At 42.2% G+C, this 15,718-nt stretch overlaps 1 protein-coding gene across 1 annotated transcript in view; it reads left to right on the forward strand.

Annotated features, from left to right (window-relative positions):
* DYNC2H1 (dynein cytoplasmic 2 heavy chain 1) overlaps positions 1–15,718 on the forward strand; it is a 351,138-nt gene that overhangs the window by 190,388 nt on the left and 145,032 nt on the right. The window contains exons 77-80 of the mRNA XM_040460797.1: positions 1,010–1,170; positions 3,928–4,053; positions 7,589–7,699; positions 12,684–12,839. Of these exons, the coding sequence (XP_040316731.1) occupies positions 1,010–1,170; positions 3,928–4,053; positions 7,589–7,699; positions 12,684–12,839 (554 nt within the window). The remainder of the gene's footprint in view (positions 1–1,009; positions 1,171–3,927; positions 4,054–7,588; positions 7,700–12,683; positions 12,840–15,718) is intronic.

The following is a 15,718-nucleotide window of genomic DNA, read 5'->3' on the forward strand; positions in this document are numbered from 1 at the left end:
ACAAGTATTAATTGAAGTGGGTCTTCTTTAGCTTGGCTTTTATTCAATACATTAATCATGGAAACATTTAAATTTTAGTTAAGGAGGTTTAAACATAATAGCAAAATTACAGTTTCTTGTCTGTATAGGACTTGAGTTTGTGAAAAGCTTCAGAGTCAGAGGATGCACAGGTGAATTGTGTTGAATACAGTCAGCAGCAGCTGGGTGGCCTTTGGCAAATTCAGTTTCTTTGATTATTAGTTTTCTTATATGTAAAATAAATATCTGGCATAGTGCCTAGCATAGAGTAGGTGATGAATATGTGGAATCTTTTTTATTATCATATCCTGTTTTGCTCCCAAATGGCCTATGGATTGTTTTTTGTTTTTTTTTTTTTTTTTTTTTTTTTTTTACAACCAAGGACACTGGACACAGGGTATTTTAGTGATTTGTACAGGGTCAATGGCTAAACTGAGAGCTTATGTATTCTGTCTCCAAACTTATATTCTTTTCCTTCTGTACCACTTTTTTTTTTCTCACAACGCGTGGGCGTAAGACATAGCCCTCGTGTATCATGACGGTGAAATCGTTCACTAGGTCATGCGGAAATCTGATTCCCAGTGCACAGCACAGAGCAGGCACCCGGTTATCATAGAAATGAGTGAATAGTGGTAGAGACGGGTGGTTGGGTTCAGTCTTCTCTTGTAGGCAGAAAGTTACCTATCGAGGCCACAACTCTGATGGTGTGTTTCTTCCTGTGCTGGATGAGGCAGTCAGGGTGCCTGCCTGGTGGTGGTGCAGTGAGTCGCTGATATCCCAAGTGTAGAGCATTCAGAAAAATGTCCGGCACCTCCAGCATCCGACAGATGTGAGTTATTGCTGGTGAGTGAGGGATCTTGCAGGGAGAAAACTGTACGGGAAAACTGTCAGCCGGTTCTTCTCTGTATTACATCCTGCAATTAGATTTAACAGACTTTTGTCTGAATCAGGTTGCTACAAAGTTTTCACGTCTCTAATCTGTATCTTCCAGGACTGAAAGAGCTGTCCCCACTCCCTCTAAATCTCAAACGCCTCTACAAAGAGACACTGGAGATTGAGCCAGTCTTGATAATCATCTCCCCGGGTGCAGATCCTTCCCAGGAGCTGCAGGAGCTGGCTAATGCTGAGCGCGGGGGAGAGTGCTACCACCAGGTGAGCACAGAGACCTGCTGCTTCTGCCCAGCTTTGGTCTCCCTGCCATGGTCCATCCTGTTGGTCCATCCTGTTGGCCCCCCCACAGTGCCCACATCCTGGTCCCCAGGCTCCCCCCAGAGGGAGTTCTGCCATGTACTTCAGTGTCTGCATGCCCTGCTAGGGGGCAGCCGGGGAGGGGGAGTGGAGGCAGGGGCAGGGGGAGGGGGCAGTGATGGAGCGGTGGGGGTCAGCCCAGGAGGCGGAGTCAGGGGGTGGGGGGGCTGGTGATGGAGCCGTGGGGGGCCGCCCAGGAGGTGGAGTGGAGGCGGGGGTAGGGGGGCCAGTGATGGAGGGGTGGCCTCAAGGAGGAGGTGTGGCAGGCTTCCAGGAGCTGGGAAAGTGCCCGAGGGATTCTCTCCCAGAGCCTCCAGGAAGAGCGCAGCCTTGTGATACTACCTTTATATTAAAGCCAGATCCCTGGTGTTAGATCAGAAATCTGATCAGGCATGTTCCTGGTTTTACTGTACTAAGTGGTGATAATTTGTTGTAACGGTAATAGGAAGCTAAAATAATTGCTAACCTTTTGAGAATAATTTTACTTGGATGCTTTTACAGTAAATCACAGCAATATTTACCTGCAGAAGCTGAACTATATAAATTGTTGAGTAAAACTTGTGTAATATAGCACATTTTCTCGAGGTAAATCTAGGGGCTTAGTTTGTTCAGATTCAGTCTGCATGCAGGTCTGAAAATGTATTCATTTACCGTCAGTTTTTGACAACTGAATAAATAAACTGCTTTTATTGGGAAAATTATAATGATTACAAAGCAGACACTTGAGAACGACCAAAACTGGAGAAGTAGAAATTTTGTGGGGACCCAGACACAAGGCAGCCAGAGGGTAGGGCCTGGGCCCATGGGCAGGGGCCTCTCCAGCTCCTGGGCATGGGGTTTCACCCTGTTCCTGCTGTGATAAGGACACATCCCTCCTCAGTCCCTGTCCTGTCTGTCGGGCAGACGGCCTGGCCATGGATTCTACTGTCAGCAATGCTTTTACCAAAAGCACAAAGCTGTTTGCAGCTGCAGTAGTTTTGACTGTTGAAACGTCCTCCACAGTTGTTGGAATGTAGGAAAGCCTTTAAATACGGATATAATTCTGTTATTTTAAAGTTTTGTTGCTTTGTTGACTATATATGCTAAGTTAATTTTTTTTTTTAATTTTTTTTTTCAACGTTTATTTTTGGGACATAGAGAGACAGAGCATGAACGGGGGAGGGGCAGAGAGAGAGGGAGACACAGAATCGGAAACAGGCTCCAGGCTCTGAGCCATCAGCCTAGAGCCCGACGCGGGGCTCGAACTCACGGACCGCGAGATCGTGACCTGGCTGAAGTCGGACGCTTAACCGACTGCGCCACCCAGGCGCCCCAATTAATTTTTAATTTAAGAAGCAGTGGTGTAGATTTTTGAGGGGATGAGTGGCTAACCGTCTTCTCAAAACATTCCTGATGTGGTTTTTACAAAATATTTTAAAATTTTTGTAGTAAATGTTTTTTCTGAGGTTTTATGACTCTTCAAGATTTTTTTCACATGATTGAGGCTTCCTGGAGAATCCTAAGTTGTCTATTTTTATTTTTTTTATGTTTATTTTTGAGAGAGAGAGAGAGTGAGTGAGCAAGCATGAGCAGAGGGAGGGGCAGAGAGAGAGGGAGACACAGAATCCAAAGCAAGTTCCAGGCTCTGAGCTGTCAGCACAAAGCCCGACATGGGGTTCGAACCCAGGAATCATGAGATTATGACCTGAGGCGAAGTCTGATGCTCAACTGAGCGAGCCACCCTGGCGCCCTTGAGTTGTCTGTTATTATCTATAATTTCTGTTCAGCAAATTGTTTTTTTTTTCTGTTTTTTGTCTTTTGTGGGTTTTTTTTTTTAACAATGGAAGATTAATAGGTGCATCAAAACAGTTCAAGCACTGTTTGTTTTTAATAAGTAGAAAAGTATTAGAAATCTTCTGTTAAGGAAGGACAAAAATAAGACAGCTGTTGGAAATGGCAACACAGTGGTATTTCTTATTAAAAATTTAGAACCCTCGGGGCACCTGGGTGACTCAGTCAGTTAAGCATCTGACTCTTGGTTTCTGCTTAGGTCATGATCTCACGGTTCATGGGATCGAGCCCCATGTTGGGATCTGCGCTGACAGTGCAGAGCCTGCCTGGGATTCTCTCTCTCTGTCTCTGCTCGTTCTCTCTCTTTCAAAATAAACAAACATTAAAAATTTAGAACCCTCATCAAAAAAACTGAGTTGGTTCAGTATGTAAAGCAGGATAATTTGAATCTCTTGTGTTCTGTGTTATCAGATCTGTTTTTTGTATTATGTTTTTAATTTTCTTTCTTTCTTTCTTAATTTCTTATTTACTTACTTATTTACTTACTTACTTATTTATCCTGAGAACCCAGATAAGGAACCTAAGCAAGGCATTCCTAGTTCCTCTCAAGCAGGATGGCCACTGGGCCGCAGGCCCCTCGCTCTCTGGGTCTGCTAGCAGAGCAAGGCCTTTGGGCTTCGTGGCAGGAGGATGGACGGAGCAGTGGAAGCTTGACTCCCTCACAGGTCAAGGTCACGACTGGACTGCGTGTGCAGCTAGTCTCAGGCGGGGCCCGCCCTCAGTCCTCATCGGCCTAGAATAACAGTAATTAGTGGTCCGTCAGCGCAGTCCCCATGTGCTAGGCACTGGAGTGGGTGTTTACTACAACAAGTCTTGTGTTTTGTCTTGCAGGTTGCTATGGGTCAGGGTCAAGCCGATTTAGCGATTCAGATGCTGAAGGAATGTGCCCGCAGTGGGGACTGGCTGTGTTTGAAGAACTTACATCTTGTGGTGTCTTGGCTGCCAGTTCTGGAAAAGGTAGATTCAGATGAGTGTGTTGTAAATAGTACGGAATGTAGTCAATTGGGTGATCTGCAAAGAGTGTCATGCGTTATGTAATGTTTTTTTAAGTTAGCGTTTAACGAGAAATCATTTAAAACCTGTTAATCATTTAATATATACATTTGTACAAATGAAGGTGGGGGCCTTTTTATTAGGATGTGTACAAAAGTCTCTATTTTGAAAGCGTTTAAGGGGAACCAAGAAATTATTCATCAGGATCGAAGGGAGGCTTAGGGAGCTTTTCCCAGAACTGAAGTAGGTAGCTGTTTTAAAGGGTTACAGGAGGCCTTTTCAAACCATTGCTTTCTCCTGATGCTCTTGGTCTGCAGTGTCTGTGTGGGGAGAGAGGATGGAGAGGAGTCAGGGGAATAACAGGACTTCCCTGGGAGGCTAGGATGGAAACCGAAGCAGTCACTTGACTGAATTCACACAGACCCAGAGCAAAGCTAGCCTCTAGAAAGAGCAAATTGCTGGCCAGGTTTTAAATGCAAACCCTAACTTAATTCTGTCCCTTAAAAAAGATGATTGTGGCCTCGGATAGTTAGAGATGACTCCTAAGACAAGATGTTGCTTGAAAGTTGCACGTGATTTAGCTAAGTGTAGGGGCAGAAAGAAAGAAAGAAAGAAAGAAAGAAGAAAAAAAGAAGGAAGAAAAAAAAGGAGAGGGAAGAAGGAAGGAGGGAGGGAAGAAAGGAAGGAGAGAGGGAGGGGAGGAAGAAAGGGGGGAGGGGAGGAAGGAGGGAGGGATGGGAGGGAAGGAACGGAGGAGGAAGGGAACGAAGGGAGGAGGGAGGGAAGGAAGGGAGGAAGGAGGGAGGGAAGGAAGGAGGGAGGAAAGGGAGGGAAGGAAGGGAGGAGGAAGGGAGGAAGGAAGGAGGGAGGGAAGGAAGGGAGGAGGTAGGGAAGGGAGGAGGGAAGGAAGGGAGGAGGTAGGGAAGGAAGGGAGGAGGGAGGGAAGGAAGGGAGGAGGGAGAGAAGGAAGGGAGGAGGGAGGAGGGAAGGGAGGGGAGGAAGGAGGGAGGGAAGGAAGGGAGGAAGGAGGGAGGGAGGGGAGGAAGGAGGGAAGGAAGGGAGGAAGGAAGGGGAGAGGGAAGGCAGGCAGGCAGGTGAGGATAGCCTGGTTAATTCCAGTAGAGACCTAGTGGGGGAGATGAACAGGCCTAGTACAAAGAATAAAGATGGCCTTGAATGTGCTGGGAGGGCTGGGCGTGGCAGAGTGGTGCTGGGTTGTGGAATACCCTGAGAACCATGCAGAAGAATTTGGAAATTTTTTTCTTAGGATGAAGTCAAAGGAGGTCTTAAGCAGGAGGGTGAGTTAATTAGTTTAATTGATCTGGCAGACATATAATTGAGAATAGAATAGATTGACAGAGGCCCTTACCTAATTGTAATGTGTCGAAAAATTGTGTGGTCCTAGTACATGGCACCTGTAGCACCTTTCACAACATATAGGCAGGCGCTCACATCTTTGAATGAGTTCATGACTCAGTGAGTTAATTGATGGACGGTGGTGGTTCATAAAATCAAAACAAGACACAGATTTGGAAACTGAGGTATATGTAAATATTTGAGGAATTCTATTATTAGGACAGTTTTCTGAGGAAACCATTAATGTGTAAAAATATATAATTCATGTCTGATAAATCACGTATGTTTTAAAACATGTAAAGAAGACCTGTAAATGCTTAAATTCTGCTTTTTCTTCCAAATAGTAGATCGATAGCTATTTATTTGTGTAACACACAATTACAATGATTTCTCAGAAGCAAATCTTTTTTTTTAACATGTATTTTTTTTTTAAACATTTATTTATTTTTGAGACAGAGAGAGACAGAGCCTGGATGGGGGAGGGTCAGAGAGAGAGGGAGACACAGAATCCAAAACAGGCTCCAGGCTCTGAGCTGTCAGCAGAGAGCCTGATGCAGGGCTTGAACCCACGGACCGCAAGATCATGACCTGAGCTGAAGTCAGCTGCTTAACCGACTGAGCCACCAGGTGCCCCAGAAGCAAATCTTTTTTAAAAAAATTTTTTAAAGGTTATCCATGTGTTGAGAGAGAGAGAGAGAGAGAGAGAGAGAGAGAGACCAAGAATGAGCGAGGGAGGGGCAGAGAGAAAGGGAGACACAGAATCCAAAGCAGGCTCCAGGCTCTGAGCTGTCAGCACAGAGCCCGACGTGAGGCTTGAACTCAGGAACCAGAGAACATGACCTGAGCCGAAGTAGGACACTTAACCGACTGAGCCCCCCATGCGTCCCTGGAAGCAAATCTTAATTAGAACTTTTTGAAGCATATAAGGTAGATGATAATAAAAAAGTTTAAACTTTAAAATATTTTTTTAAATTTTCTTTTGGGGAGTTAGGATAAATTGTTTAGGTATAAATTTGCAAATTTATTTTCAAACCAACTCTATCATGAATGTGTGTTTTTTACCTTTCTTTAAAAGTGTGCTAACCTAAACCAAAATTTCATGTAAATTTTACCTTCTTAAATTGTTAGTAAGTGTAGATACATTTTACAATATACAATGTTAAGTAAGCACAGTGTTTTTATGGCCAATTCTTTTGCCTTTTTTTTTTTTTGTGGTCACCTTCTGTATTTTGCATTAAAATAGTAAATATTAGAATCAGACATAGATTATGTTTTTTAACATAAATTTTAATTTTCACTCTTTTAGAACTCTTAAGTCTTTTGTCATTCATTCATTTGTTTATTCTACAAACACTTGTTTAGTACAGAAAAAAAGCCAGCAGTTGCCGTAAGTGCTCAATGCATACAAAATTTGTACCTGCTCGTAGGAAGGAAGTTGGTGTAGAAGAGACAGCCCACATTAGTAACTATATTGTGGCATAGTGAATACTACAGAAGACAGTTCACAAAGTGTCTTGAGGGATTAATGTGCCTGGGACTGGTACTGAAGAGTTGGAGAAAATATCCCCCTAAGACTTGGACTTAACTTGACAGATGAGTAAGAATTTTCAGGTTCCAAAGAGCATAACAGGTAGAAAGGAAAAATATTCAAGAGGACACAGACATGAAATTTGAATAAGTGACTGCAGCAGATAGCACAGGCCGAGGAATTTGTGTGGTGAAGTTTTGACTTTATATGATAGGCAATAAGTAGGATACAACAAACGTTCCCAATAAAGGAAGCATTCTCATGCTAGAACTCTCTGGAAGCCCTAATCAAAGCGGTGAGAACCTAAGGTCCAGAAGGTGGTGACCAGTTGAGGTGCATCGGTTACCGCTAACACTTGTCTTGTACTTGCTGTGCATCATGTGCAGCTACGAGTGTTGTACATGGTTCACAAGATGCGCACTCATATTATCCTTGCTCAGCATTGGTGTAAATCCTAGAACCCAAGGTCACAGAGCAAATAAGCAGCAGAATGAAATATATCAGAATGTCACAGAAGGATTTCAGTAGGAAAAAGTTACTACTAATACATTTCTAAAATGGAAATTAGTGTGTATATTGAAGTAGATTTTTATTGTTGCTGTTTTTATAAACCAGGAATTAAATACCCTTCAACCTAAAGATACCTTTCGTCTGTGGCTGACTGCAGAAGTTCATCCCCACTTTACTCCTATTTTATTACAGTCGAGTTTAAAGATCACATACGAGGTAAGAAGATTTAAACCTTGAATCACTAGTTGTCTAAGTGCACTAACCTCCACATGCCTCCTACAGCTCTGTAAAGGACTGTCTGTCCTACAGAACATGTAAAACTGTCTTGTTCAACAAACAATTCGATTAATAAATGGGCAGAGGACCTGGATAGATATTTTTCCAAAGAAGACAAGCAGGTGGCCAGCAGACACTTGAAAAGATGCTCAGCATCACTCATCATCAGGGAAGTACAAATCGAAACCACCTCGCACCTGTCAGAGTGGCTAACATTAACAACCCAGAAGACCACAGGTGTTGGCCGTGATGCGGAGAAACGGGAACCGTTTACCCTGCTGGTGGGAATGCAAACTGGTGCAGCTGCTCTGGAGGTGCTCTGGAGTGTGGAGGTTCCTCAGAAAGTTAAAAATCAAACTACTCTACGACCCAGCAGTTCCACTGTCGGGTATTTACCCACAGAAAACAACACACTATTTCAAAAAGAAACATGCACCCCTGTGTTTATTGTGGGATTATTTATCATAGCCAAACTATGGAAGCCGCAAGTGTCCGTCGTAGATCGGCGGACAGGGAAGGCGTGGTGTCTGCAGTGGCTGATTACTCGGCCGTGACGGGGTGAGATCTTGCTCTTTGCGACACCGTGGATGGACCACAGGGTATTAACCAAGTGAAATAAGTCAGACTGAAAAAGACAAACACGTGAGTCCAGTCTAAGTGGAATGTGGTGATTGAGTCTACAAACGACAAAAAGCAGACGGACAAAAATAGAGGACGGACTGACGGTGCAGGGGGGACGGCGGCGGGAGGTACAGACTGCCAGCGGTCTGTAAAAAAGCGAGTGTGAGTCTCGGGGAGGAAGGGCACAGTGAGAGGGACACAGTGGGGGGGGGGGGGTGTGACAGCGTTGTGTGCCAACAGGCGGCAGCTGCGCTTGTGGCGAGCACGGCGTGATGCCACCCTCGTCCAGTCACGTGCTGCACACCTGAAATTATTGTCAGGTCGTGTGGCAGCTGTACTCAAACAAAACAAAACACATTTTGTGTAGGTCAGGTAAAAGAACCATAAATAATAGCATCAGATGATGTTTATCCAAATAAATTTAAATCTTCCTTCTAAATTTTATTTCATTTTTCGGTATTTGTATCGGTAAAAGACACATAACATAAAATTTGCCATCTTCACCATTTTTGATGGCACAGTTCGGTAGTGACATGTGTGCTCTCTTGTGCAGCAGAGCCCTAGAACTTGTTCATCTTGCCCAGCGGAGACTGTCCGGTCCCTTCTTCTCCCGTCTCTGGAGGAGGAGGGGCCTGGCTGTCCCTCCTCCACTCTGTGTCTCCAGGAGTTTGCCTGCCTAGGGGCGCCTGGAAGACTTGTCCTTGAGGCCTGGCCTGTCACACTGTCTGTGGGAACGTCCTCAGGGTTTCTCCCCATCGACGCACACGAGGGGGCTTCCTTCCCTGTGAGGGTCCGCGATTCCATGTGTGCGCATCTGGCGTCATCTTGATCCAGCAGTGCGGAACACGGGGGGGCGCGTGTCTCTGCACAGCTGTGCGTCATGCTGCAGGGATGAGACGGCACAACTGGTTCTCCACGAGCTGCTTCTCAGGGCTTCTGTGGAACTGCCAGGTCAGAAGTCATTCTGTGTTTAATTGTTGAAGGATGCTGCCTTCCGATCCCTGCAGTGCTGCCTGTCATTTGTGTGTGTGTGTGTGTGTGTGTGTGTGTGTGCGTGTGCGCAGCAGCCATCCTAACGGTGTGAGCGGTGTCTCACCACATTTCCTTCGTAAGTAGTGACGTTGAACATCTTTTTGTGGACTTCTTGCCTGTTTGCATATTGGCTTAGAGCAAGGTCTTAAGTCCTCTGCCCATTTTTAACTGGGTTTTTGATTGAATTGAAGGAGTTCCTTGTCAGATGTATAGTTGACAAATATTTTCTTCCCTTTCATGGTGCCTCCTCACCACTGTGCTGTTTCCTTTGTAGCCTAGACGTCTTTAAAGTTTGACGTGTCCTGTTTGCCTGGTGTTGGCTTCTGTTGCCTGTGCCCCTGTCATATCCAAAGAGTCATCGCCAGAGCCAATGTCATGGAGCCTCCTCCTATGTTTCCTTCTGGTTTTATTGTTTTATAGCCTTACGTTTAGGTCTTTAGTGCAGAGTGGATTAATTTTTATATGCGGTATAAAGGGACGGTTCAACTTCTTCTTTTGCACATGAGTATCTGGTGTTCTTATTGGTCTTCTGACAGCAGCTGAGCAAGAGTTCCAGTGTGGGTTTCCTGTTTGAGCCCATCATTCTTCTGACATATCCAAAACCATGTGTGTTTGCAATGTTACCATGTAACTGGGCCAAGTCATAAATAAAATGGTAAATGGAATTAAAACTTTTTAAAACTGGTGGAAGAGGTTCTGCTTGGTTTTTTTCTGTTTGTAGAAATTTGTTTTGTGTGATCTTTGTTATGAAGAAAAATGTCTTCATATTGATTATAGTCACGTGTTTCTTTAGATCAGTATTTCTTGTTGTTTATCTGAAGATGTTAGTCTCATTTAAGGAAGAAAAAGGATAATGGTTAATCCACAGAATATAAAGTTCATTTACTATTTGGAAACATGTCAATTGAAAGTCTTTACGATGTCTAGTAAAATGAACTTTTCCAAAATCGTCTCAGCTGCTCTCCCAGTACACTCTGACTGTATATTCTAGCGGTGAATTGTTGTAGCCAAAAGGATAGGGGCTATTTTTTCTCTTGAGCATTGTAGTTACTGCATACTACCTGGCACGTACAGTACACGAAGAATTAATTTATCAGGAGAACTGTTCTTGAATATTTTCATGTACAGCCTTTGCCAGGATTTTCTTTCAGGGAGTGATTTGATTACTTTTAATGGAAATTTTATTTGAATTGGTATTTTTTTCTAATTCTTAATTCCATATAGATAATTAACTATTTTAGAAAATAGTCCAGTTAATTATATTCAAAATTATTACTGTATACTTATGTACACACGTGTATATTATCTTTAAAGGTTGTTACATCTCTATCTTATTGTTTATTTCTTTTTTGATTAGTTGACAGACTTTTAAAAATTCACTCCAAATACCTGATGTCATACTTAATAATTTGCTTTTTTTCTACTAATGCTTTTCACTGAATTTCCTGCTTTATTCTTCTTTTTTAAGTTTCCCTTAGATTTCTATTTGCCTTTGGTATTCCTGATTTCTTGTGTTGAATGCTTAACTAATATATATTTACTTGAGGTAATATTGAAATTATTTTATGTCTGTGAATTTGCAGTTGACTACATGCTAGGCCTTATCCCATAATTGGACATGTTAGTGTCTTCATTTTGTTATTTTTCAAAAATATTTGTGTCTGATTTTCTCTAATTCTTTATGATTTGTTCATTTTATGTAATCTTGAGTGCTTTAAAAACTAAGTGGATATTCAGTTTTCTGTTATTTTCACGTTTTATCAAGTAGTGCTCAGAAGATTTGGCCTATTTTGTCATAATTTTTGTTACTGTTTCATAAACACGAAACATTTTTATTTTTAAAAGTATATGGATATGTACTTAGTAAATCAGTGGTATTTTCTTCTAATGTTGAAGTCTTTTTATTTGAGAAAAACACAGCATGGAAAGGATCGCAGAGGGACTGACTGTAGCAGGCATTCTTTAAAGGAAAAGTTTTACTTTTTAAAAAAGCTAATTAAAATACATTCAGATGGGGGCGCCTGGGTGGCGCAGTCGGTTAAGCGCCCGACTTCAGCCAGGTCACGATCTCGCGGTCCGTGAGTTCGAGCCCCGCGTCGGGCTCTGGGCTGATGGCTCAGAGCCTGGAGCCTGTTTCCGATTCTGTGTCTCCCTCTCTCTCTGCCCCTCCCCCGTTCATGCTCTGTCTCTCTCTGTCCCAAAAATAAATAAACGTTGAAAAAAAAATTAAAAAAAAAAAAAATAAATAAATAAATAAAATAAATTCAGATAAATACACATTTTTTTAACATTAGAAGAATTCTCCAGGAAACCTATGATTAATAGACAAATGTGTTTGATTAAAAAAAGGATTTTTTTTTTTTAACACACACACAAGAAGTGGGTTTAGTTTACATTTTTCCAAAAAGAATTTGAAATTCATCTTTCTCATTTGGATAATTCAACAATATAAACCGATCCTGGACATGTAGATAAGTGCTTTCTGACTGAGTACTAGTTCAATATACACTTTGTGGATTTGAATTTGTGTTTATGAGCCTAGTGGTATCTGCTAATCCCCACTTGAACTCCAGTGGTCTAATGTGCTGGGAGTGTTAGTTGGCGTTGTATGTCAACAGTGCAGGGAGGGCCCAGAAGCTCAGATAGCACCTGCAGAAGGGGGCGTGTTCATAGCACAGGAAAAACCATGTGCCCCTAACAGTCAGTGTCACATTCCTTGTGTATGATTTAGTTTCAGTAAAATACCTCAACGATCATATAAAATTTAAATTTAATGTTTGTTTACTTAGGAGAGAGAGACAGACAGAGCTCAAGAGGGGGCGGGGCAGAGAGAGAGACACACACAGAATCCAAAGCAGGCTCCAGGCTCTGAGCTGTCAGCACAGAGCCCGATGTGAGACTTGAACTCACAGGCTGTGAGATCATGACCTGAGCCTAAGTCGGACTGAGCCACCGACTGAGTCGGACTTAACCGACTGAGCCACCCAGGTGCTCCGGCAATCATGTAAAATTTATTGGGTCCTAAATATTGTTGCTTTTATAGTTTTTTTTAAATTTGAAAAGTATTGAATTTGTACTGGATATAAATTTAAACTCCTTTTTACAAGGAGTTTAAAACTAGTTTTAGATACATACTTTTTGAAGTAATATAAAATAAGTCAAATTGGGTGGTTAATGGTGAAAACTTTTCTTTATTAAAGTATGTTCTCAAACATGTTAAATATTAATTTGGAAGATTTGAGACAATAAGGGGTCAATCTTTTGTCTTCAGTCACCTCCAGGTTTGAAGAAGAATTTAATGCGCACTTACGAATCTTGGACTGCTGAGCAAATCAGCAAAAAAGACAGCATCCATCGAGCTCACGCTCTCTTTAGTTTTGCGTGGTTTCATGCTGCATGTCAGGAAAGACGAAATTACATTCCACAGGTGAGTGAGAACATGTGTTGGACCTCTTGTAAGTTGTGCATATTTTTGTATCAGAGCATTCCTACCAATTTAGTTTCAGCGACTGGGATTAGTTAATAATTTGGTTCATGGTTTACGACTTTCTATCTCTAATTCTATCTTTGTTGTTCATCTTCAGGACTGTATACGTAGCTCACATCTCTGAATTACATTGTTCTCCACAAGGCATGAACCATAATAAACCCTCAGTGATTGTTCGGTGTCATTTTTGTGGTTGATCCATCATAGACATCTCAAAGTTCAGAACTGAATTCCGCATATTGTTTTCCTTTCATGTTTCCCTCTCAGTAAAAGGCATTGATCCCTTTATCCATTTATTTATTTATCCATTTATTTCCTCATGCTGGAAACCTAGGAATTGTTCTTGGTATGTTTTTCTTTCTTAGCCTACCTACCCGGTTCATTCCCGAGTCATGTGGATTTTACTTACAACATACAGTTCAAATCTGTGCATTTCTTTCCACTATTTTCTCTGAGTACCTTACTGCTTACCTGTACTACTTTCTGAGATCATTTCCTGTTCTTTTTGATTTTTCCATTTAGCAGCCAGAATCATTTTCCTAATATGGCAGTTTGATTATTTCACTACTCTGCTTACAGCCCATCAGATGACTTTCTAGTGTACTTGTGAAGAAATAGGCACATTTCTGGTCCTTTGTCTTCAGCATCGTCCCAGAACCCTCTTCCCACTTGGTCTCTGCAACTCAGCCACAGTGGACTTCTTCCTGGTCCTCGAATTCATCCAGCTCTTTGCCGCCATAGGTGTTGCCTGGTATTGTTCTCACGACCAGTAGGCCACCCTTTCCCACTGCCGTGGCCATCTTTGCTGGAACATGTTCTGTTCTTGCCAAATGCCTATCTCAGCTGTAAATTGCATCCCTTCCAGATTTAATTTTTCCCATCTTTTTTTTAGCTTTGTCCACTTCTGTTTGTTCCTCAGCCTGTCCCTGTTTTAGCCTCTCTCTCTGTTTCAGTTACATGTCAGAATAGGGTCATGGGTTCCGAAGTCACAGACTTGGGTTTGAGTCCTGACTCTCGAATTTCCTAGCAGGTGACCTGGGGAAAGTTACTGAACTCTAGTAAGCCACAGTTTCCTCAGCTGTGTAATGGGGATTACTCACCACGCTTACCTTTCTTGCGAGGATGAGATGGGGCAGTGTATGTGTACAAGTGCCTTGCACGTGACCTGCCAATAAAGATGTGTCTCGCTGATGCGGTAGTAAGTAAAACAGTGACGTGTTGTTTCCACACAGTCTGCACACTGCCCGTAAAGGAGCGTGTGCTTGTTCTTGTCACCTTACAAAGAAGGCCCGTGGGTCTTGATGGCAGTTAACTTGCCGGAGGACTCTTACCTCAGCCTGCAGAGCTTGGCAGTGGCCGGGCCCACCTCTTCTAGAGCCTCCGCCCCTAACAGCAGCTCGTGCTGACGGGTTCATGAACAACAGTGGTAGTGAAAGAACTGTACTGAAAACAAGGAATTGTTTTTTAAATGAAATTACATTTTTTTATTATGTAAGACATGTACCTGATATAAATTAAAAAGCTACAAGATGATTCGCACCTAAAATTTAGTCTGTTCCCTTTCTCTCTCCCTGTCACCAGTTTCTCTTCTCAGGACAGCTGCTGTTCACCCCTTCTTGGGTGTCCTTCAAGAAAGATTGTATAAATAAACATTTTATGTATCTACACTCAGACATGCATACAGTCTTTTTAACTCAAATAGCATGTTACAAATACAGTTTTGTATTTTGCTTTATTAACCAAAACATTACAGAGATTTTTAAAGATTACTGACCAATAGCCACACCTGTGTGGCTCAGTCAGTTGAGCATCTGATTCTTGTTTCGGCTCAGGTCATGATCCCAGGGTTGTGGATCCAGCCCCATTGGGCTTGGCACTGAGCATGGAGCCTGCTTAGGATTCTCTCTCCCTCTCTCTCAAATTAAAAAAAAAAAAACAATTAAAGATTAGTAACCATTTAATGCCTAATTTTAAAATATTATTTGTATTCACCATATCTATGTACTTACTTATAAGCAGTTTTGTTAGATGGGCATACATGTTCTTTTCAGTCTTTGCTGTTACAAAAAACATTGCAGTGGATATCCTTATATTTGCCTCATTTAATGTTTATTCAGGGTGGCAATTTGTAAATTTGGAGAGTTTGGGTCAACATATACTTTTAGTTTAGTTCAGTTTACTGAGAGACTGAGCACACACGAGAGTGGGGAAGGGGCACATGGAGGGAGAGAATCCCAAGCTGGCTCCTCACTCAGTGCAGAGCCCAACATGGGGCTCGATCCCCCAACCCTGGGATCATGACCTGAGCCAGAATCAAGAGTTGGACACTCAACTCCCTGAACCACCCAGGAAGCCCAGAGAGAATTTGTACTTAGTACCAAAATGTCCTTTTTTTAGAGCAGTTTACTTTCACACACAAATATTTGAAAGTGTCACTTTTTTTAACACATTAAGTTTGCTTTCTTTAAAATGAAGAAATTGGGAGGAAAACCCAGTCAAAACATAAAATACCATTAAAATTGTTAGAGATAATGTCATACAGATATGCACTCCACAAACTGTTTTACTATTTTTCCTCCTTTTGCTTTAATCACCAACTTCTAGAAGTAAAGATCCACCACCAAGTCAACTTGGTTTTCATTCCTTGTGTTAATGAAAGGTGTTTCGCTATTTTTCATTGCAGTGCTGTATTGGGTCGCAGAATTAACTTCCTCTATTTTACACATGTGTGCTGTACTTCTAATACTACACTTAATGTAAGGTCTTTTTGATTGATGCTTGTTACTCTTTGATACCTTATTATTCTTACTACACGGTGG

The sequence above is a fragment of the Herpailurus yagouaroundi genome, unplaced genomic scaffold (genome assembly GCF_014898765.1).
Source record: "Herpailurus yagouaroundi ecotype Mexico unplaced genomic scaffold, PumYag 251, whole genome shotgun sequence".
Lineage (NCBI taxonomy): Eukaryota > Metazoa > Chordata > Mammalia > Carnivora > Felidae > Herpailurus > Herpailurus yagouaroundi.